This window comes from Phocoena sinus, chromosome 8 (assembly GCF_008692025.1).
Source record: "Phocoena sinus isolate mPhoSin1 chromosome 8, mPhoSin1.pri, whole genome shotgun sequence".
Classification (NCBI taxonomy): domain Eukaryota; kingdom Metazoa; phylum Chordata; class Mammalia; order Artiodactyla; family Phocoenidae; genus Phocoena; species Phocoena sinus.
In genome coordinates this window covers 44158975-44184539 of record NC_045770.1, presented here as the reverse complement: position 1 = coordinate 44184539, position 25565 = coordinate 44158975, and the positions used below count along the sequence as shown (strand labels likewise).

Genomic DNA, 25565 nt, shown 5'->3' with positions numbered 1-25565 from the left:
ATGAACTCTGAAATGATATCATACTCTACCTCTTCCCTGGGAGTATATGGGAGAGAACACAAAATATCAAGAGGTCAGATGTTGAAGTCTAATTGATATGGGTTAAAATCCCAACTCAACCAGGACCTGTGTAGGCTTGGGAAACTCAGAACTTGTCTGAGCCTCAGTTTTCTCTTTTTTTCAATGGGGATAATTTCTAATCAACAGAGTTGCTATAAAGGCTGAAGGACTTATGTCACAAAAACAATAGCTCAATTAACATTCAGAAAATAGTAATTCTTATTATAATTACTATTCCTTTTGCAATGAATGGAGCCATTTAATGGAGTCCTGCTTAACTCTGAAACAAATATTTTGCAAAATAAAACACATTACCTGATGTCCTCTAGACAGTTGAAGCTGAATTGTAATGTCAAAAGTCACAAATTTCATGTTTTCTCTGGAACCAGAAAAAAAAATGAAAAGTAACCACCAGAACTGGAAAGCAAGGGAACACATAAAGGCTGGAAAGATCTGTTTCTACGTGCTGTTACAGACTGAAGTGAGAGTGACTGTGTTGATTATTATAAAAAGGTTTTACCACTTTTCAGGATCTAAAGGAGGAATAATAGGCAGAAGCAACAGAATGGAACACAGACTGGCTCAGCCTATTCCATTGGTTAATCAGTCCGTTGTGACCAGATTGACACCATTCAACTCTACAAAGATTTATTAAATACTCACTGGGCATCTAGAATGTACAGAATCCCAATACAGAATGAATTTTATGGTTGATTTTATTACTTTGAATCAGGCTTTCAATTGTAGTTGTAAACCAAATGAGAAAATCATTTAGATTTTCAATCATTAAGACAAACTAATTTTTTTTTTCAATTTTCTTTTTGTCAACAGGATTTGCTAGTCCGCTTACTGGGATAGCAGATGCCTCACAAAGCAGTATGCACAATGCCTTGCACATCTACATGAATGGAACGATGTCCCAAGTACCGGGATCTGCCAACGATCCCGTTTTCCTTCTTCATCATGCATTTGTTGACAGGTTGGTTGGCACTTCTTCATAAATTATGTGCTTATTTGTTTTAAATGTAGTGGATGGCACGAAGATATACAAAAAGCCAACAGGCACATAAAGGTATGCACACCATCACTAGTCATTAGGGAAGCACAAATTAAAACCAAAATGAGATAGTACCTCATGCTTGTTAGAATGGACATCATCAAAAAAAACAAGAGATAAATGCTGTCCTGGATGTGCAGAAAAGGGAATCTTTGTGCGCTATTGGTGAAATTGTAAACTGGTATAGCCACTATGGAAAACAACATGGAGGATTCTCAAAAAATTAAAAATAAAACTGCCAAATGATCTGGCAATTCCAATTCTGGGAATATATCCAAAGGAAACAAAACTACTAACTTGTAAAGGACACCCCCATTTTCATAGCAGCATTATCTACAATAACCAAGATATGGGAACAACATAAGGGTCCATCAATGGATGAATGGCTGAAGAAGTTATCACCATCTCTACCTCACTCATGTTTCAGGAACATGGACATAATATCAAATAACTAAGTGACTATTAGCCTGGAAGTTTATTAGGCAGGTTTTTATTGCCTTCTTGGCAACTCTAATATTATAAGAATTAAATAATATCCCAAGTCAAGTTTTATTTAGAAATTAGTTTTTAAGAAAGTATATAAGCACCAAAATTATGATAACAATATAACATCAAAACCACCAAAACTATACATCAAGGAGGAAGGAAGATTGTGGGGGAAAACATCTTACCAGAACAGATAGACTGAACTCTGTTTACTGAGTCATTTTTATATCATATTTGGACACATCATTTATATCGTTCTTATTGATTATGTGCTTTCCTTACTGATTATTTGTGCTTTGTCTCTATGACTAATCTCTGAGCTACTTAATGGTGGGACCCACGCCTTGAATTCTATTTGCTTTTCTCACAATGTTTTCTTTAGCTTGTAATTAGTAGATGTGTAATACATTTCTATCAAATGAATAATGATTGAAAGCAACCTTAGCAAGTTACATTTATCATAGCTACAAAGGAAACTGCAGAGAAATCATTTTAACTAAAAAAAACTTTTTGCAAGTCTTGTAAAACACAAATCATTCAATGCTATAAACATGTTTTAAGATTTAGCATGTTTTAGATTTAGCAAGGTCTAGACCATTAGACCTTGTTTAGGCACTGATTAAACAGAATAATGAGACAAGATCACTGGCTTGAAAAAGCTTAGTCTAGTGGGAAATACAAACAAGTAAACAACTATAGTACATTATAATTCACACATAGTCATAGGAGACATTCTTGGAAAGCTACATAAAAAGGATGATATATGAACTGAGCCCTGAAGAGCAGCAGGCCTACAAGACAAGAATGGATAATCAAGGATTGAGAACATAACTCTTACCTCATTGAAACCAAGCACAAGCTCAAAGTATGAACTGAAGAAGAAAATGAAGCTTAGGGTCCAAAATAAGGAAATTTGCCTCAGTGGCCAGTTAGCTCACCACCAAAATGTGCCATTGTTGGGCAAATAAAGACATAAAGTAATTACAGTTATCTCTACCACTTTTAAGGAAAAATAAGGAAAAATCAGAGAATGGATCTAATACAATGATTTTAAAATATAATACGTATTTAGTTTTTACTATGTACTAGGCACTGTTATAAACTCTTTACAAGTTTTATTTTATTTAATCCACACCAACAAGTCTGTAATGTTCTAGATTAAAAAAGAGAGATGGAGAAGTTCAGTAACTGTCCCAAGATTACACAGCTAGTAAAGGGTGGAGTTGAGAGTTAAACAATGCAGTCTTACTACAGAGCCATGTTCTTAACCACTGTGGAGAATTCCTTGGAAAATGCAAAGACAAGTTTTCCTTCTGACTGCTCTTAGACTGAGGATAAATCATTTTCATTAAAAATTCATTCATTCATCAAACATTTTAAGTTTCTTCTATATTCTAGATCCCATGCCAGGTACCATGCCTTTTTAATTTATTGGTATGAATGACCTCCAGAGGCTTATAGTCCTTCAAAAAGGATAGAAAAGGAAAAAAAAAAAAAAACCAACATAGCAATGTAGCACTGTCTATAACAGAAGTATAAGAGGTATGTGAATCCAGAGAAGGAAGAGCTTAAATTATATAAGAATGGCCCAAACTGGAAGCACCTGACAACATCAAATGCTGGTGAAGATGTGGAGCTACAAGAACTCTCATTCATTACTGGTGGAAATGCAAACTGGTGCAACCAACTTGGAAGACAGTTTGGCAGCTTCTTATAAAACTAAACATATTCTTACCATACGATCCAGTAATCACGCTCCTTGGTATTTACACAAAGGAGTTGAAAACCTTCGTCCACACAAAACCCTGCACATGGATGTATATAACAACTTTATAATTTCCAAAACTTGGAGGCAAGCAAAACGTCCTTCAGTATGTAAGTGGATAAATAAATGGTGGTACATCCAAACAATGGGATATTATTTAGTACTAAAAAGAAATGAGCTATCAAGCCATGAAAAAACATGGAAAAAACTTAAATATATATTACTAAGTAAGAGAAGCCAATCTGAAAACGTTATATATTACATGGTTCCAACTATATAACATTCTGGTAAAAGCAAAACTGTGGACTTTATAAAATGATCAGTTGTCACGGTTGAGGGCATGAGGAATGAATAGGCAGAACACAAAGAATTTTTAGGGCAGTGAAAAAACTGTATGATAGCATAATGATGGATATGTCATTATACATTTGTCCAAACGCATAGAATGTATAACACCAGTAGTGAACCCTAAGGTAACCTATGGATTTTAGGTGACTGTGATATGACATTGTAGGTTCATCAGTTATAACAAATGCACCATTCTGCTGGGGGATGATGATAAGGGGGAGGTTATGCATGTGGGGGGGAAGGGGATATTAGGAAATCTCTGTATCTTCCTTTAATTTTGTTGTAAGCCTAAAACATCTCTTTTAAAAAAGTCTTAAAAAGAAAGATAAGTATGGTTGTGACCTACTTAACATTTTTAAATAACTGAAATTATGACTGGTGACACTATACTGTTGTTGCCTAATATCAGATAGTGTACCATTAGGACTCTGATAAGTAGAAATGTGATATGGACAGTGAGGGAATTGATGAATCTCTAAGAACTTGTCATAAAGCATACAATTTAGAAAAAAATTAACGACATTTACTTGTACAAATTTAACCTAGGGAAGGCTGAGTAGCTCTTCTTATTTGAGTATTCTTCCCATGTTACTCATCAATAGTAACTAATAAATGAACCTAAGTACTTCTAGCATCTCTCTCTTTGTAAGGTGAAATAACAAACGTTTGTAATTTTCCAGAAATCACGAAGGTAATTTAAAAGATATTCCACAAGATTTATGTCACTTTTTTATATTTAGGATCTGATTTGGGCAAGGCAAAATCAAAGAAGTTGTCAGAGGAAACTTGGACACGATTAAGTAGGATTATGAGTGCCTGAGAAATAATATTTCATTATATTTTTAATGAAAGTGTCAATAAAACATTATAAAGTTAAAAGAAAAGAAGGTAACACGATTGTAAAGAACCTTAGTTCTTTTATAAGTGAGGAACAAGAAACCTTTGCTCTTTTTTTCTTTCTTAAACAGTCAAGAGTATAATACAGGCAACAAAAAGCTCAGGAAATTATTCTAGTTAGACAGAAAATATCTGCTATCTAAAAAGTAAAAAAAAAAAATCCTTTATATTGTAGGCAAGGGCCATAAGCAATATATCAGTCAGTAAGTAAATAAATAAATTAAAAAGTCAGTAAGTAAGTAAGCCAAGTCAGTAAGGCCAACAAAATTGAGAATATTTTAAGGTTTTTAACAAATTTTATAACTTATTTTTCAAACTTAGGTATTATAAACCAGGTCAAATAAAATTCACTTTCCAAATTTCATCCTTCATTGGCTCCTTCATATCCTGGAACATACTGGCACTTTAAGACAGATTTTAGGGGCTCCACCAGATGAGCACTAATTTCATTATAACATTAAGGTGTTATTAACATGCAGTGTTAATAAAGATAGTCATTGTTTATCTTTAAATGAGTCAATAAATATTTTTTTAAAAAGAATTCCATTGTATGAATGCACCATTCTTTAGTAATTACTTAGTCACTAATTAACAGGCATTTTGATTGTTTCTTTTTTTTCTATCTTTTCTTTTTTAAACTATATATATGTGTGTATGTTTGTGTGTGTTTATATTATGTGTATATATATATATATATATATATATATATATATAACTGTGAACATTTGTGAGTATAGCTAAAGAATATATTTTTCACATTGGAATTGAAAGGTGAGAGGTTAAATACATTTAAAATTTGTTGATATTTCCAAACTGCCTTCCAAAAATTATTGTGTTTGCCACATTTCCAGAAATAGAGAATGAAAGTGTGTTGTCACCCTGTATCCTCATTTGCACTAGATGTCATCAAATTTATTAATCTTTTTAACTCTGAAAAGTAGAAAAATATTTATTTGTATTTTTGTTTCCTAGGCATGTTATAGATTAATTATACTTTTTTCTAAAATGTCTATTTACATTCTTTGCTATTTTATATTAGGTTAATTGGTCTTTTTATTATTTAATTATATAGGCTCCTCATAAATTTTTAGTTGACCTTTTTTGTCATAAACACTACAAATATTTTTTGCAGTTTTAATCATCATTTAAATACTATGGTATGTTTCTTGGTATACAGAAATTAATATATGATCTTTTATATTCAATCTCCATTCACAACTTCAGAGTCTTTAACTCTTTGTTCCTCAGTATTCTCATCTGTAAAAAGAGTGGATTGATCTAAAGCTCCGTGGTTCCTTCTGGAGTTTACAATCCTCTTGGTAATGTGTTTTTGAAGAAATGACAGTAGAATGCATTAGCAGAATTACAGGGCTTTAGCAGGTTTCTTAGTGACAGCTTAATCATGCTTTTAGTTATGATTAATAGGTAACTGACATATAGATAAATCCAATTCATAGTATAAATTATTTTTCTCTGCTATTCAGATTAAGGTCTGACAGGACTCTAAGCTTTTCTCAGATTTGTAAAAAAAAGTTTCTGGCAAGAAGAGAGGATTGAAGAGTGGGCACCCTAAAAGAATGAATATGTTGGAATGTTTATTCTTTTTCTCCAAGAAGATCAGATTTGAGGCATGCTAAAGACAGAGACATTTGAAACTTTAAACCAACCTAACACTACAACACCCATCAAGCAAAGCTGATGTTTTAGCCATGGAATCAGGAACTTTTATGCTTATAAATTCCTTAGGAAGGAAGATGAGCATTGGTGCTGGATGGTACCCTATGGATAAATGTCAGAGCCACAGAAAGAGGGCTTTAGGAATACCTCCTTTTCCTTAATACTTCATTGCTCAAGGAGGGCTCACGTGGACAAAAGCAAGCACATCTCTGCATGCATGCATTCATTCAGCTGTTAATTCAACAAACATTAAGTCCCCTCTATGCTTTGTGTGCTATATTAGGCCATGGGGATTCAGCAGTCACTAATACTATTCCTCCCCACCTAATGCTTCCTGGTCCAGATATGTAAAAAACTAAGTAACATAAAACAAAATGTAACTTCTGCAATAGTAGTGGTTTAATAGGCCAGAGTATGCGGGAGTGAAGAAAAGAGCATCAAGGAAGTAGGGACCATAAGAATGGTCCTCCTCATACCCTGGATCTGTAGCACCTAGCAGCCTGCCTGGTACAGAGTGGATATTCAATGAATAGCTGTTAGATTCCAGTGTTCGGAATTCTCTTATGACTGGTGGCTTTATGAAGAATGAGTAGGATACTGACTTGTGAAGTTTGGTAGTAACAACATTCAATTCATGTGGAACAAAACAAGAAAACCTCAGAAGTGTGAGGTTAATAGAAACTTCAGGAAATAGGCCATAATTAAAACCCAACTAAAATACTGAAAGCACAGCTAATGTTTGAGTGCTTACTGTGCACCAAAAGCTAGGGGCATCAATGGACTGACCCACTTAATAGTTAACGACAACCCTACCAGTTAAGTGGCATTATCATCCCCATCTGAGGGACAAATAGACTAAAGCACAGAGAGGTTAAATAACCCGTCAGGATATGAACCCATGTTTTTAACCTGTACTATATGCTGCTTCTTAAAGTGTTTGGAGAGCAGAAGAGATGCATGTCTATAGAGAGAGAATATACTCTTACCCCAACACAAGAGCAAGAGCTAACAGGGTAGGTGGTTATTTTGAACACTAGTCACCAGCATGATTACTGCAGCAGCAGGCCAGTTGACCAAGCAGAACAGGTTGGTGAAAAATTTAGCAAGCTCGAATTGAGTGGGGTATGTGGAGGGGAGAGGAGGAGTGCCGGGGGTAAAGCAGGGACTAGGCAGTGAGGGGTGGGGAATGTGAAGGGGAACAAAAACTGGGCCAATATCTGGAGTAAGTGTTACAGTTTAGAGTGCCCAGAAGCTTAAGCCTGCAGTTTTAACTGAGTTTTAAATTTTTATTGAAATATAGTGGATTTACAGTACTGTGTTAGTTTCAGGTGTACAGCAAACAGGTGTAGTTCCCTGTGCTCTACAGTAGGTCATTGTTTATCTATTTTATATAGTGTGTGTGTGTGTGTGTGTGTGTGTGTATATATATATATATATACACAGAAGTTTGCAACCGCATTAGTTCTTGCCCAAAACAGAACAACTAACTGATCCTTAACTTTGCAAAGGTTTTCAATGTCGTTTCCAAATTCTTCAAACATCCTTTGGACATATCCTGTGGCATATCATTATGTAATATATTTTGATGCTAGGTTTCTATGCATTCCATGCATCTAAGATGTCATTTGCATGAATATACATACATTATATATATATATATATATATATATATATAATTTGTATATATTTCACATCTTCTTTATCCATTCATGTTAAACCCTCCTCTGATGTGGGCTGGGCTCCCCTTGGCTGAGCAGGCACTGACTCAGGAACTAAGTGAGGCTGAGGTAGAGAAGGCAGGAAGGGACACCTCTAGAAGCTCATAGTCTAGTTCCTAGATTCCAAGTGTGGATAAGAAGTCCTCTGGTGGAAGAACCATGAGACCTGGGGCAGAATGCCTGTGCGCACGTCCTGGCTCTGTTCTGAGACACTTATCTGACCCTGGGAAGGTTGCTGTATTCCTCCCAGCCTCAGTTTCCAAACTGACAAAATGGTGGTAATATTACTACTCTTCTCATAGGAATGTGACTTTACAGTTTATAACTCATAATATGACAACTGCTCCTTGTAAAGAGAGCAGAGTATAAGGGACTTTTATAAAGCATATGCGATACTTTTGTTCTGTACTCACTATTTGCAAGTGCCGTCCAGGATCAACAACGCTTCCTTGGTTCTCCTGTAACCTGTCTCTTGAGTGCATGGGAATCCCAGCTAGGTATAAACCTGAAGCAAAACATTCCACGGATGGCAGGTCTGCCTCACTCCTCAGCTACAGATTAATTACATCTTTTGGAGTGACTTCTTGGCTGTCATTGCTCATGAGGCTTCCTTTCCATTCTATTCCCCAAGCCTCCCCTGGGCCATCCCGCTAAGAAGGCTGCCCTGACCCACATACCTGCAAACTAAATGCCTTGCTAACTAGGCAGCTCAGAAATAGTCCAGGCAGAAGGCAGCTCCCTGGAGCTTCAGGAATGAATAGCAGATTGCCTGCCTGCTGGTGATAGCAAGACCGAAGCTTGCTCAGAAAGACAGAAGTCCCAGGGTTAGGGAAGGAGGTGAACTCAGAAACCAGAGAAATGTGTTAAAGTCTGCTCTGGGAATCAGACGGGGTGGCAGAGGAGGACCCCTGTGTTTCCTGGTTTCTTTTCATACTGTTGGATTCTGAGCAGCTTTAAAAATGCTCCCTAGACTTAACTCCCTAGAACTAGTAGCAGTTATACCATTATAGTTGTACTTATCCATATATCCACAGCTGATTTTTTTGTTGTCATCAGTGGATTTAGCTCTGATGCCAGTCTGCTTTGGCTAGATGTATTTGTAGGTTTGACTGTCTCTCTCACTCAATCTTGAGCTCCTTTAAGGTCATGTTTGTGTATTGATCATCTGTAGCACCTAAACACAGATCCAAGCACCTAACAAAGACCCTGGCACATAGGAGACATCATTAAACACTTATTAGACTAAAGTGTTGCTGCACTTGATTAATTGATGAAGAGGCCGTGTACTATAACTAATAACCTAAAGAATAGCCCTCCTACAGTGTGGGGAATCTCCCAACTTTTTGCGGGATTCATATGTCTTAGTATGAGGGAAATTAAATTGCTTAAATTAAAATCTTGATAACTTAAAAATCCCAAATGAAAGAGGATAAGGAAACATGAGTCGTCATTATTTTTGCTGAAATTTTAAATCTGAAAGAAAATTTTAAGATCATAATCTAACCCCTCATTTAACAAATAAGGAAATTGAGACCCAGAAAGGGTGACCTACCCAAGGACACAGTTGTCTGCAAAGTAGAGAGAAGAGTGTTTCAAGACCTTGTGGGGCAGCTGGGAGCTTTCAGAGATAGAATGGAATATTTAACATGACAGAGGATATTTAACTAAGGAAGGCAGAAGCAGTGTGACTATAGGAAGGTCCTTACCACCATCATTTAGAGATCCAGAGTTCAGATCTGCTGAAATAGCACCAAATATCAGATTCAAGGGATGAACAGGATTTTAAAATTAATCAAAAGGCCAGAAATCGGGAGACTAGGAGGCAGTAAATCATGTGATTAAGATCACAGATTTTAGCATCAGACATGCTTCATTTTGAATCTCAAGGCTGCCGCATCTAGCTAAATGATCTCTGGCAAGCTGCTTTGTCTCCCCTAAGCCTTCCTTTTCTCAGCCATAAAATTCTGCTAATACTAGTACCTACCTGAAGTTGTAGCTTTAATAATTAATATGATATTTTTATAAATATGTATTAAAGTTCTTAGCACACAGTCACACAACAGAAAATGTCCTTGCCATTAAGATACTTACTTTCGGGGCTTCCCTGGTGGCGCAGTGGTTGAGAGTCCGCCTGCCGATGCAGGGGACATGGGTTCGTGCCCCGGTCCAGGAGGATCCCACATGCGGCGGAGTGGCTGGGCCCGTGAGCCATGGCCCCTGAGCCTGCGCATCCAGAGCCTGTGCTCCGCAACGGGAAAGGTCACAACAGTGAGAGGCCCGCGTACCGCAAAAACAAAAAACAAACAAAAAAAAAACTTACTTTCTAATTTTCTCACATTTCTGGAAGCTAGAAGTTTGAGATCACGATATCGACAGAATTAGCTTCTCTCTCCTTGGCTTGCATACGGCTGTCTTCTCCCAGTATTTTCACGTGGTCTTCCCTCTGTACATGTCCGTGACCTAATTCCCTCTTTTTATAAAGACACCAGTTAGACTGGATAAAGGACCACTCTCATGACCTCATTTTAGCTTAATTACTTCTTCAAAGACCCTATCTCCAAATAGTTACATTCTAAGGTCTTGTGGATTAGAACTTCAGCATATGAATTTGGGGTGGGAAGAGGATAATTCAACTCATAACAAGTCGTGAGGATGAAAGTCAAACTGTAGTAGAATGAAAACAGAATAGGAATTGAAAATGTCAAATTAGACCAAAGTTTTAAAACTGTGATCATAAACTAAAATAGACAAACTAAAATAGAAAGGACAGCAAATTGTTTGAGGAGAAGAATTAAGAAAAAGCTTTTTGGAGAGGCTTTTTTTCCCCTTTCACAATAAGAGATACATGCTTGAATTTATAATTTAAGGGAATTATTGCTAAGGAAATGAGAAAAAAAAGCATTAAAAGTGAAGAACATTGAAATGCTCTAAAAAGTAAACTAAGAAAAAAGATATATGGTTTCAATTCTACAAGATCATTATCTAGGGGAAATTATCCCATATTTTCCCCAGAGGAAAAATTAAAGAATGATAACTGATGTACAAAATATCCATAGGAAATGCTATATTCAGAACCTCATTTGTCAAAACATTCATAAAATGTCTTTTTATCATATGACTTTGTTTTATTAAGGTAATTTACATAATATGAGGGTTTCTGGAAATATCAAAACAAAATTTCTGCATATAGGATTGGCAAAGCAGAGAACCGAGAAAACCAAGGATGTACAATACAAATGCTATTTCCATCCTGGAGTCAAAAAGGCCCAAGGTAGCTATTGTCAAGTACCAAATGTCACAATAATCTAGAAATAACAATGGGGATGCGAATCTGTTAGAATCTCAGGAAAGACACATTACTATATTCACGATGTCAGAGGGCCGTAATGAAAAGAGTTTTCTGTAACAGTGTCCTTATACAAAGCAAACTATCAGGAGAAAGATAAATATTTACCAAAAGAAAAACAGTTTTTTAAGAAAAGTTCTTTTCCCTCAAAAAAAGGAGCAGAAGCAGCAGAGCCCCTTTAATTTCAGGGATAAAAAAGATAACAGAACAAGCTTCCAGATTCATATTGTGGGGCTGTGCTCATGTCAGTACAGCATGGAGTTTTGTGGCAGAATTCTTCTCTCTCTCCCAGAGGCAGCTAATTTTTGCCTAGCAACAAGGCAGTGATGAGGTGGGGCGGTGGAGGTGAAGTGTTCCTCCGGGCAATCAGAGGCTCCTAACCTACTCCCCTGTTTTAGGAACGTACAGTCTGCCTACCATTCATTCCCACAGTGGGAATTATTCCCAAGATCTAGCCTTGAGAGAGTGAGGTGCTACTGAGACCATCTGGACAGCATATGTGACTGAATCCAGTTACACTACTATATATAAAATAGATAACTACTAAGGACCTACTGTATAGCACAGGGAACTCTGCTCAGTACACTGCAATAGCCTATATGGGAAAGGAATCTAAAAAAAAGTGGATGTATGTATATGAATAACTGATTCACTTTGCTCTACACCTGAAAGTAACACAACATTGTAAATCAACTGTACTCCAATAAAAGTATTGGGTTGGCCCAAAAGTTCGTTCAGTTTTTTCCATAAGATAGCTCTAGAAGCGCTTAGCTGTCTTTAATGTCATTCGAACCAATTTTATTAGATTGTATTGTGACAGCTGACATATAAGCATGCATTTTACAAAATACTTATCAAAATTGGTGAATTTTTATGTAGCTATTTTAATACTGAAGATGGAAGATAAAAAGCAATATTTTTGGCATATTACACTTTATTGTTTCAAGAAAGGTAGAAATGCAACAGAAACGGAAGAAAAGATTTGTACAGTGTATGGAGAAGGTGCTGTGACTGATCGAATGTATCAGAAGTGGTTTGAGAAGTTTCGTGCTGGAGATTTCTGGCTGGACGATGCTCCACAGTCGGGGAGACCAGTTGAAGTTGATAGCGATCAAATTGAGACATTAATTGAGAACAATCAACATTATACCACGCTGGAGGTAGCCGACATACTCAAAATATCCAAACCAAGCACTGAAAATCATTTGCACCGGTTTGGTTATGTTCATTGCTTTGATGTTTGGGTTCCACATAAGTTAAGAGAAAGAAAAACCTTCTTGACCGTATTTCCGAATGCAATTCTCTACTTAAACATTAAAAAAAGTTCCGTTTTTAAAACAAATTGTGACAGATGATGCAAAGTGGATACTGTACAATCATGTGGAACAGAAGAGATTGTGGGGCAAGCGAAATGAACCACAACCAACCACACCAGAGGCCTCTCTTCATCCAAAGAAGGTGATGTTGTGTATATGGTGGGATTGGAAGGGAGTCCTCTATTATGAGTTCCTTCCGGAAAACCAAAGAATTAATTCCAACAAATACTGCTCCCAGTTAGACCAACTGAAAGTAGCACTCGATGAAAAGCGTGCAGAATTAGTCAATAGAAAACACACAACCTTCCATCAGGATAATGCAAGACCGCATGTTTGATGACCAGGCAAAAACTGTTACAGCTTGGCTGGGAAGTTCTGATTCATCCACCATATTCACCAGACATTGAACCTTTGGATTTCCATTTACAAAATTCTCTTAATGGAAAAGACTTCAACTCCCTGGAAGACTGTAAAAGGCACCTGGAACAGTTCTTTGCTCAAAAAGACAAAAAGTTTTGGGAAGAAGGAATTATGAAGTTGCCTGAAAAATGGCAGAAAGTAGTGGGGAAAAAATGGTGAATACGTTGTTCAATAAAGATCTTGGTGAAAATGAAAAATGTGTCTTATTTTTACTTAAAAACAGAAGGAACTTTTTGTCCAGCCGAGTAATAAAAAAATTTTTTTAAAAGCCTCTCTATAAACTTTTAAGATTCTGGTGGGCAGATGCAGAGATCTACTCATCTTGCAGCCACCCAAGACAAGCCTCCAATGTAAGTTCCCTTGCTTATTAAACTTGCCACTTACCAATCAGAAGTGGTCTGCCTCTTTCTTCTGTCTCTCCCCCTGCTCTCTACTAAGGGGGCTGGTTTTAGATTACAGCTGGGAAGTTCCCATGGTGGTTTGTGAACCAACATTTTCCATTTCCTAGTAGCTGACATCTTTTCTTCATGTGAAAGAAAGATCTGCACCTGCGGTCTGAGCAGGTTTTCTGCCGTCTCTCACCAGCAACCAATTAACACCCTATGCTCAGGAGAACAAGGGGCCTCTCCAGGTACACCTCCTTCACCTTCAGACTGAGGCAAGCCTCCCAGTCTTTCCATGGGTGTCCAGTAGAGGTCTGGGGAAAAGAGCTGGGAAGTGGTTGTGTATTCCTCTGTGTCTTGGATTCTCAGGAATCCTAAACTGTTCCATAACCCACATGTAGCTTAATCAGTTAGTTACAATTTCAGTGGTTTCCTTCTTACCCAGTTTTATGGCTTTTACCCTTTCCTCTCATACTTTGCCAAAGTTGAAACAGTTCACATATCCTGTCCCTCCTCAACATGTTTTGTCACCCATTGGAATCAGTTTGCCTGTTTTCATTGTGACTCTAGCTCTTGGATGAGGCAAAAATATCTTTTTTTAAAATTATGACTTTTTCTTATTGTTAAATTAGGAATGACATTCTCTTGCAACATTTTTACCTCTTAAGCAGAAATAGAACTGATTGCTGACAAGTATTAATTTTCTCCTCTCTTCCCAGTCACAAAGTGAAAACAATACTAGTATCAGTGTTAAGTGTCAAGATGGAAGTAATCAAGCAAAAACCTTGGGGCAAAGAATAGGGAGTGAGGAATGGATGCTGAGAGAGCAGCGAATAATAGCTAAGACATAAAAGTTTGTTCAGATGCTGAGTCAGAATTGATGTCAGAGGAACTGCTGAGGCGGTGTGCTGTAAACCTAGGAATCAAAGTTAATGAGTTAAGTATCAGAGCTCAGAAATAAAGAAAGAAAAAAAGGCTCAAGTACTGCTGTGGTCCCATTTTCCATCCAGAATAATTCTCGTGGAGCACTGTTATTACTGTGGGATTGACGTGGGAGAGCTGTGCTTCCCTCCTCAGTCTGTCTCGTGGGCACATGGAGAATCAGAACAAAGATGAAAAATGGAAATATCATTGAATAGTGAGATTGAATTTGTATTCTGATCCTTAGCATCATGCAACTGCCACATGGGGCTCCAATTTTATATTCATAAGTTGTTATATCATCATAGTTTAATATGAGTAAGAAAGCTAATGATCTAGTCTGCATATGTGGCTATTAAGCGCTCGAAATTTTGCTTGTGCAACTCAGGTTGTAATTTTTAATTTAAATTTTAAAATGGATGTGTGCGTTGGTTACTGAAAAACTTGTATGTCTGGAACAATTTGAGTATGTGAATATATGTTTTCATCTGTAAAATATATGATATCTTCATACATCTCAAGTGTTTCTGGTACTGTCCTATGTCTTATGCCCTCAAAGTATACTCTATAATAACTGACTGGATTTTTCTTAACTTTGTATGAAAAAAAAATTAACCTATAACCAATTAGCCAAGAAGAACTTTACCTCCTGTAGTTTATTATCAAAAATGATAGGGATTTGTGTGTGTGTATGTGTGTTTCATATCAGCTATCAAGATTCAGTGACAGAAATTGGAAACAATGCCAGTTATCTTAACAGAAGTAATTTAATGCAAATAATAGGTTAAATAGATTAGAGAATTAAAAAGTGAAAAAATAAACTGAAAGAATATATATAGGGATGGAACTGGAGGAAGCCGTACCCCCTCCAAGGCTGGGGAGAGATAAGGAATGGTTAGAGATGAGTGGCATTTGGAGGGCCTTCACAGAAGCAGGTTCAGACTTCTGATGGGGAGATAATGTTCAGTTAGTATAGTACCTCGTGGTATTTTGACATTGGAAGAGGAGCCTCATAGAGCAGGAATTCAAACCTCTGAGTGGGGGGCTCTAATCCTGATAACTTCAAATGTTCAGCAGCATTTTACAGAACTGGGTATCAGACAGACTTCCGTGGGGGGCGGTTATAGCCCAACTATGTTGAAACTTCTTAGAGGGAATGATGATGATTCTGGGAGTTTAGATACAAAAAGCTGGAGGCTGAACTCTACTGCCCTTCTGAAGGTAAGGAGAAGTTGCTGAAATAAACAAGAGGGAGCAAGTCCCTTTTTCTTCTTCCAGTCTACTGCTAGTGTCTGTCAGAGATCCAGCTAGCAAAGGAGATGTGCAGCTTACAGAGTCTCAGCCTGAGTATCACAAAGTGGAGTAAGACATCTTTGGGACTGAGAAACACCAACTCATAACTAGCAGAGTCCACCCATTGGCTATTTAGCATCAAACTTTTATTCCTAGAGGATCTGAATTTTAAGTTATTTTGCTTTTCTTTGCTTGCTAAGGTCTTCCATTAAATTTTACTATTGAATACAGAAACACTAAAAAGTCTCCAGAGAATTCGCTGGATTTCTTGCATAATATTTCTTGCACTACAGTGTGGCAGAAACCCAAATACACCTTGATAATCAGGGTCATTCAGCACTGAATCATTAACCAAGAGAGTATCCCTCTTTCATATATATATGCTCAGTGGCATGAAGCATCTAAAATATTCTTCAATTAAATTTCCAATTCAATGCAATATTTCTGTGTACCCATGTCGAAGCAGTCCTTCTACTTTGGAAGTTAATACCTAAAAACCAGACAATTTCAAAACTATGGTGGCAGGAAAAAAACTTTGTAAGTGGGTTATAAGATGTTATTGTGAAAAGAACCATTCCCATTTCCACCGTATTTCTAGCACCTGTAGAGAATGTACACGGGAGAAATATTTGTCAGTATTTCAAAGTATATACTGTCTTTGTAAGGCAAGACCTCAACTCCTTAGGATATTTTCTCCTAATTAGTACCCTAACTGAATCTTCAGTGGTCAATTCATTATTTTATTAGGCTAGTTGCTTTTAGGTAGGAGTGCATGGTAAAACTAGTGAATTCCACAGGAAATAGCTGTGTTGCACTGCCTTTGCTGTGAGATGAGTTCTGTAGTCAGAAGCAATGTTGAGTGGAGAATGTGGCAATAAAGAAACATTTCATGAGTCCATGCGTGGTGGTACTGGCAGAAGAAGCACACAGAAAGCAAATCCATATGCAGATTTTCATCTATTCTGATTAAAGCAATTGTGCCATGCTTTATGATGATAGGAGTCCAATATAACCGATGTACCAGGTGAGTGAATTATCCTCTTCTTCAAACGGATGTTACTTTATCAGAACCTCATAACTGCATAGCTGATCTCTGGTATTAGCAGATTTGGCACTCAGTGGTGGTAGCTAGGTCAGCCTTAGGAGAAGGGAAGCTATACTGTTGAACCCATGCCAGGCCTCCATCTCTGTCACTATGGCTACTTTGTAGATGGATTTATTGAGCAAACATTGTTGCAACTTGGGAAAGAGGCTGAATGACATCAGTAGAATGTATCGATTTGTCCACCTTATTACTGATAATGGTAGGCTGTATTTGGGTCTGTAAGGCAATAGCTTAATAACAATCACAGGTTCTAAATATAAAATTCCATTATTCTATAGCATAATATAAATTCCCTCAGAGACTCCTCCCTTGAGAATTATTTCTATGGAGAAAGGCAAAAAAAATATTTCTCAAAGTGTCTTGCACTCCCTCTTAGACTGACAGACCCCAGAGATTTTGGTATGTCATGATGAATCATGATGCTCCTTCTTATTTGCCTACAGGCCTCTAAATGCAGAGAAGGGCAGTATACAACCTTTGAGGACAGAGTGAAAAGTAGATACCTTAACTCAAGGCACTGAGAGTTGAAGGCAAAGTATACGCACCTGCCTCTCAATTATGGCGAATCAAGATATCCCTAAGTGGAATAATCACAAATGTGCCCTACTCCAGGGGACCTTTGTGTAAACTGTTATCTCTTCCTTGAAATTCTCTACCAGCTTCTCTCTCTGTCTTCATTCACCACCTGGACTTCTAGCAACCGTTTGAGCTCTAACTCAAACATTGTTCTTCTCTTTTTCCTTCCCTACAGTTATAGCTGATCACATCCTCTTTTTTTTTTTTTTTTTAAACTATCTTTTACTTATCTCTATCCTAGTGTGCATTAAAATTGCATATTCATGTATCTGTCCTCCTTTCCAGACTGTGGTGCTTTTAAGTGAAGGGACAATATTTTTTGAGGACTTTATGTGCAAGAATCACAGTAGCCACTCAGACGTATTTGCTGAATTTTCAGTGGGGACTTTGAGTTTGGGGATTAATAAACACTGACCCTTAATTTCAGAAGGAGACTGTGTCGAATATAAGGCTCCTATTCTATGCAGGGGATGGCCAGATACCATACTGTTAGCTACAGTTGAAAGGGACAGTCTGTTTGGAAATGAAAATTGCTTACAAACAGGTTTAATTTGGGGCAAGACACCCAACTGTCAAGAGAAGTTTTATTTTGATACGTAAAGACTCAATTCTAGAAGAATTTCACAAGTTAATAAGATACTAGCCAGATCAAGGAAACATGGCAGTAAAGAAGAAGCACAGTTACTGGAATGGATATAAATGGTCAGAGTCAGTCCATGATAGGACTTAAGGACTACTGTGGTGATCTACCAGTTCTTCCTACTGAGATCAGTTCTTCCTCAAAACTGGGACAACCCTGAACCCAGGGTGGAAATTACACAAGATGTGGGTGAAAGGGGCTTGTTGAGTCTCTACTTAAAAACACTCTGTCTTTCTTAAATCCATCCAATATCCACCCACTTATGTTTTGCTCTTGTTTATTTATTGATTGATTTATTCAGTATCCCAATCATAATTTCATGAGATTCCCCCCCAATATAGTCTGTGATGCACATCATCAAAGGTGTTAAAGGAGGTGACACTTAAGTCCTCATTTTTTTCTAGTCTAATATCTAAATTTAAAATCTCCATTTTTCACACTAAAAATGTAACACCTCCACCTTATTTTTCTGTTTTTCCTTTTTACACATTTTCTTTGGCCAGATGTTGACATATAGGTGATGGAAAGTTTTCCTTATTTTCTTCTTTAAATAAAACAGGTTACTATATCCATCAGACTTTTAGCAAATAAATTAATTTTCTTTTTATTCTTGCTTGATTTGATCCAGACAGCTAATATGAAAGCAAAATTTTTCCTCTTTATTGACTTCAAGATATAAGGTGTCATAATTCCTCAAGTTATAAATAATAAAATAAACAAAGACAAAAAGACCCAACATTTTTCATCTGTGTTCAGGTAGAGTCCATCCAAGGAGAGATTTTTAATTTTTCACCACAGCCATCAATCTGCACCCAATTGTCACAATGCCACACCCTCAAAATGAATTAAAAGTTGAAGTTGAAAAGTGATAGAGACACAATATATACAGATGTTAGTTTGGGACATAACATAAAAATAAATACTGTGGAAACAATTAGAGCAATGTCTTGGGATTTTGTTTTCACCAAAACACAATTACACATTTTTAATGTTTTGAGAACCATGAATGGCTTATTTTTTAAATATCAATTAGCCAATAATTTTTCCAGCCCTGCTCAGCTTGAGATACTTAATACATTCTGCTCAGTGTCTATTTCATTCATTTCTTAAATCAGACCTTACAGAATAGGTAATCTACTATGAAAGTGGTTCTCAATCCTTGCTGCATAAATCCATGGGATGCTTTTTAAAAATACCTAGGTGCAGGCCCCAGACACAGAACTTCTTATTTAATAAATATGGAGGCTTGGGTATCAGCATTTTAATGGGTTGAGAACCACTATGTTCATGCCCATAATGAGTGGGTTAGAATTAGCAACATTTACATAACCCCAGACATGCCAAAAGTGAATTTTAAGAACAGATATCCACCAACATACAGTATTCCATTAACCTCTTCTCTATACAGCTGGACTTCTTTCTTTCAAGCTTAGCACGCTTCATATTGAGAATCAAATTCTTCCCTGTTGTGAAGGATATTTGGCCAGTACACTAGTATCTTGCCTAACTCTTCCTAGCCTCTTTTCCCAAGAAGGTTGACACTATTTAAAACCTCTATCACTGATAAAGAAATGTCAAGCAGACAAACTACCTAAAACTATAAACTTTAGCACCCATCTGTCCATGACCCACAGATCTCACACTAAATTTGGTCCTTCTGAAAAAAGAAAAAAATGTAAATAGCACCAAATATGACTTTACTGGAGTATCTAATGCAGCTAGGTTTGGGAACAAATGTCATTCATATGAAGAGCTGGAGGAAATAGGACCAAGGTCTAAGACCTGTGAATTTGGGTAAGTCAAAGTCAAACCAGAGTCCATCACATACATTTGAATGCTCATGTTTAGATCCCTGGATTCACAGTTCAGGGATTTACTTACCTAAATCCAGGGCAATGTCCAAGCTTGCTTTACTTGTGACTCAACATTCTTTTCTTCCAAGCTGAAATTCTATCAATTTTCCCAACATATCTGCTGATCTAACCTCAGTGAGTAATGATAGAACATTTTTTGGAACTTCTTAAAATATATTCTGCTATTGTTATACTAAATTTATTCCACTATTATTAGAAATTACTATTATTATTTAATCCTGTTATTCTCTTTGGTTAGGAGATCATGGGTGAATTCCATTAATTGATTTTGGGATGTTAAACCAACATTGAATTCCTAGGATAAATTCCACTTGGTTACTGTGTATAATTCTTTTTATATGTTTCTGGATTTGGTTTGGTAGTATTTTGATGAGTATTTTTAAATTATATTCATAATGAATGAAAAGAGAAAAAGAAAGTGTATCCCATACACAAGGGAGAAGAAACAATCAATGGAAACTGTGACTAAGGAAACCTAGACATTAGACTTTCCAGGCAAATACTTTAATAAACTATTTTAAATATGTGCAGTGAGCTAAAGGAGACCATATGTAAAGAATTAAAGGAAAGTATGTGAATGGTATCTTACCAAAGAGAGAATATTAATAAAGAGATAGAAATTTATTAAAAGGAAATTTTGAAGTTGAAAAGTGATAGAGACACAATATATACAGATGTTAGTTTGGGACATAACAGCATAAAGATGAGGAAGTGCTCCATAGGAGAAAATATTTTGCATAATATTTCAATTAAGTTGGTACTAATTTGAAGTAGATTGTCATGTCAATTGTCATCCCCAGGACAATCACTGAGAAAATAATTCAAGATAATATAGTAAAATAAATAACAAGGGATTAAAAGGGTAACTGGAAAATATGTATTTAACTTGAGACATTAATAATGGAAGAATTAAAGAATAAAAAAAGACATGAGACATCTTATAGAAAATAAGTAGCACAGTAATTACATTAAATATAAATGGATTAAATTGTCTAATATAAAGGCATAAATTGACTAAATGGTTAAAATAACAAAATGCCCCCAAAATATGTTCTCTTCAAGAGACTCACTTTAGATGCAGACACAAATAGGTTGAAAATAGGAAGAAAAAGAAATATTTCATGTGAACAGTGCTTAAAAGAGATATAAAAAAGCTAGGTTAATATCAGACAAAATTGACTTTAAAAATTGTTACCAGATACAAAAGAAGACATACAGATGGTCCCCAACTTATGATGCTTTGACTAACGATTTTTTCAACTTTACAATGGTGCAAAAGCCATACACATTCAGTAGAAACTGTACTTTGAATTATAAATTTTGATCCTTTCCCAGGTTAGTGACATGTAGTTATACTCTCCTGATGCTCTGCAGTGGCAGTGAACCACAGCTCCCACACAGCCACACAATCACAAGGGTAAACAACTGATACACTTACAACCATTCTGTACCCACAAAACCATTCTGTTTTTCACTTTCAGCACAGTATTCAATAAATTACATAAATATTCAACACTTTATCATAAAATAGACTTTGTGATTTTGCACAGCTAGAAGCTAATGTGAGTGTTCTGGGCATGTTTAAGTTAGGTTAGGTTAAGCTATGATAGTCGATAATTTAAATGTATCAAATGCATTTTCAACTTATGATGTTTCAACTTACAATGGATTTATCAGGACATAACCCCATGTTAGTTGAGGAAGATCTATAATTTAATGATAAAAGGATTAATCAATCAAGAATATACATAAACATATATACAACTACCAACAGAGTAACAAATACATGAAGCAAAAACTGACAGAATTGAAGGTAGAAATACACAATTTAACTATAATGCAGACTTTCAGTACTTATTCATCATTGAAAAATAATGGATAGAATAAGTAGACCAAACATTAGCAAGGAAAAAAATATTTCATCAATACTATATACCACCAGTAAGAGCTGATAAACTTATATAGATCATTCCACCCAATAGAAGAAAATAGACATTCTTCTCAAGTGAGCATGGAATGTTCTCCAGCATCAATCATATGTTAGACCATAGAAGAAGTCTCAAAACTTTTAACAGATTGTATGTAAAATGTATATCTTCCAGCCACAATAGAAAGAAATAAGATAATAATAGAAATTTGGGAAATTTATGAATATGTGGAGATTAAGCAGCACACTACTAAATAACCATTGGATCAAAGAAGAAATTACAAGGAAAATTAGTAAATACTTTGTGGTAAACAAAAACAAAACACACAAAAACATACGGGATGTAGCAGAAGCAGTACTTAGAGGGAGATTTATAGTTGTAAATGACTCCATTAAAAAAAAAAGAATAAATACTTCAAATTCATAACCTAACTGCCAGATTAGAAATTAGAAAAGGAAGAGCAATCTAAACCCAAACAAGAATGAAAAAATCATAAAAATTAGAGTAGAAATAAACAAAATAGAGGCTAGGAAAATAAAAGAGAAAATCAATAAAACCAAAAATTTATTCTTAGAAAAATCAACAAAAATGACAATCCTTTAGTTAATTTGGCCAAGAAAAAAAAGAAAGACTCAAATTACTAAAATCAGGAATGAAAGAAAACATTACTACTAACTCTACAGGGAGAAAAACAGATTATAAAGGAATACTGTGAACAATTGTATAGCAACAGATTAGAAACTTACATGAAATGGACAAATTCCTAGAAACACACATATTGCCAAAACTGACCCAAGGAGAAATAGAAAATTTGAACAGACCTATGGAAAATAAAGATATTGAGCTAGTAATCAAAAAACGACCAGCAAAGAAAATTCCAGGGTTAAATGGCTTAACTGATGAATTCTACCAATCATTTAAAGAAAAACTAACATCAATCAAAGTCTTTAAATAAACAGAAAGGAGGCAATATTTCCTAATTCATTCTTTGAGGCCGGTATTACCCTAAAGAGAAAACCATAGAATGGTATCCCTTACAAATATAAATGAAAAAATCCTCAACAAAATGCTGGAAGATAGAGTCCAACAATATATAAAAAATATTTACAACATGATCAAGTGGGATTTATTTCAGGGATGCAAGGCTGGTTCAACATATTAAAATCAATCAATGTAGTAAGTCATTAATATAACAAATGGAAAAAAAGCCCCATGATTATCTCAATAAATCTAGAAAAAGCCAACAACCTTTAATGATTACAAATAAAAACATTTATGAGACAAGGAATAAAAGGGACCTTTCTCAATCTGATGAAGAACATCTATGAAAAAGCCACAGCTAACAACACAATTAATGGTTAAAAACTGAAATAACTTTCCCTAAGTTCCAGAATAAGACATACCTGTTTTTTTTCTTGCTGCTTCTTTTTAACACTGTACTGGAGGTGTTAGTGAGGGTGATTAGGCAAGAAAAAGAATAAAAGTTGTCCAAACTGGAAAGAAAGAAGTAAAACTATCTCTATATACATAAGGTATGATCTTATATTTAGAAAATCCTAATGAATCTTAAAAAAGTAGAGTTAATGAAGGAGTTCTGCAAAGTGGCAGAATACAAAATATATAAAAATCAATTGTATTTCTTTAAACTAGCAATAAACAATCTGAAAATGAAATTGAGAAAACAATTCCATTTGCATTAGCAACAGAAAGGATATGACACTTAGAAATAAACTTAACTGAAGAAGTTTGACTTGTACACTGAAAACTACAAAACATTGTTGAATGAAACTTAAGATCTGTATAAATGGAAAGGCATTCCTTGTTCATGAATTGGAAGACTTCTTATTGTTAAAATGTCAACACTCTCCAAATTAATCTACAGATTCAAAACAATCACTGTCAAGTGAGGCGTGAGAGGGTCATGACTCAAATACCACACACTCTCGCTGTTCTTATCAGTTTAGAAGATTTTCTTGCATAAGTGTTATGCTGTGCTTTTAGAAGAATTTCCAGAAACTTTAAATGGTTGGGGCTGTTTTTCATAATTTTCACCAGTTATGTTTGTTTTGCTGGGGAGCAGCACCACAGAACTCCTCCCATTATCCTTCCAAAAACAGAAGTCAAGAACCCTTTAAAAAATTAAATGGCATTTCAGTTATTATAACATATTAAAATGGCATTTCTATATGTAAAACAAGATAAAGTGGAACTGCTCTAATTGTGATTGAGCCCATTTGGATGGCAAGACTTCAAACATTGCAATGACTCTAAGCTACTCATTTATCAACTCCTGAGTTAGATCACAACATTCTTTCAAGTCCTAATATGTATCATATTAACATGGGGATAACGTGATTTCTACATCTGTGAAACCTTCTCTCTCCTTTCTAAGGAAAATCACTTTTCCTAAAGTGCCATTTTATTGCCACTGCTTCAAGAAATCAGCTAAATACCTTTTTCTTCCCTTCTCACTCATATGAGTCTTCAGTAAATGATATCTATGTGTTTAGTGTATGTTACTTTTCTTCAAACTTCCTTTATCCTTGTATTATTAGTTTTGAGTTCAGATCCATTAGGTAATCAGGTCTCTGAGAAAATTTTAATTTTTTGAATGATTATATCTAGTAATATTTTCTTAATAACTAGAGATTCTCACGTTTTGTTCATCACAAAGAGAAAGTGATAAACCCTCACTTACACAGGAAAGCCCAACTTTCAAAAGGAAACAAGGAAATCATAAGAACTCAGGGACATGAGGGATAAATGGAATAATTAACCCTCACTGTCTAGGAGTGTATAAGTAGTATGGGGAAAGGCTTCAAACAGGAAGTTCATTCCTTTAACCTTTGAAAAGAAGAGAGGGATTGTCAGCTGGGCGCAAGGAAGAGTTTGCAAATATGGTTGTCATGTTCGTTCCATCCTGCAGAATTATTCTCTCTTTGCTACTTGACTGTGAAGCAGAATGTATCTCCAGAGCTCCTATTTCCCTGATGATCCCAAATAGGGTCCCTCTCATTTCATGAATTTTACTGTTAAGCACTTGGGGAAAATAGGTAATAAGAGATAACTTGGGACATTTATAGAGATTCCTAAGTTTTACTGCCGTAGGCCCTTTGGTTTATATTCCTGACTCTTCCTGAAATTGTCTACATTTGCTCCTTTGGTCTTTTACACCCTGTTATTCATTGTTTTCAGAAGGGGTTTCAATAATATCTCACCTTTTTATAGATCATTGCTTAGCACAGAAGATAGGGATTATTTTTTTTGTATTAGCTCCCTCCCCATAGTGAAGATCCAAGTTCCAACAGATTTCTCCTTTGCCTGAAGTGGCAGTTTACACTTTGGGTGACAGTTTACATTTTGGGTGACTCCAGATTGGGTGACACTCAGATCACTGACCTTTGTAAGAAATACATTTGTCAATTTTTCTCAAATGGAATAGAAGTTTAGAGGAGTAGAAAAGGACAGAGATTTGGAAATACTCATAGATGAAGATTTCAGCTACAGAAAAAAAAGTGAGTTGGTGGGTATATAACTACTATTTTAGAGAAAGTAACACAGAAAATAATCTCTTTTTCCATCCTTGAACTATCTTTTCCTGGGCTCTTTCCTTCCAACAGTCAGAATCATTTGCTGTGATTAAGATGTCAGGTTGTCAGCTCCAGATGAATTTGCTTTCTAAAGGATGTTTTACATTATCTTCTCTGTTCATTAGGCTAGACTTGGACACATTATATATTTTTTCTCATCTAAAT

At 35.8% G+C, this 25565-nt stretch overlaps 1 protein-coding gene across 1 annotated transcript in view; it reads left to right on the top strand.

Annotated features, from left to right (window-relative positions):
• The window catches only part of TYR (tyrosinase), a 108868-nt gene that overhangs the window by 58045 nt on the left and 25258 nt on the right, over positions 1-25565 (top strand). The window contains exon 3 of the mRNA XM_032640423.1: positions 892-1039. Within this exon, the coding sequence (XP_032496314.1) occupies positions 892-1039 (148 nt within the window). The remainder of the gene's footprint in view (positions 1-891; positions 1040-25565) is intronic.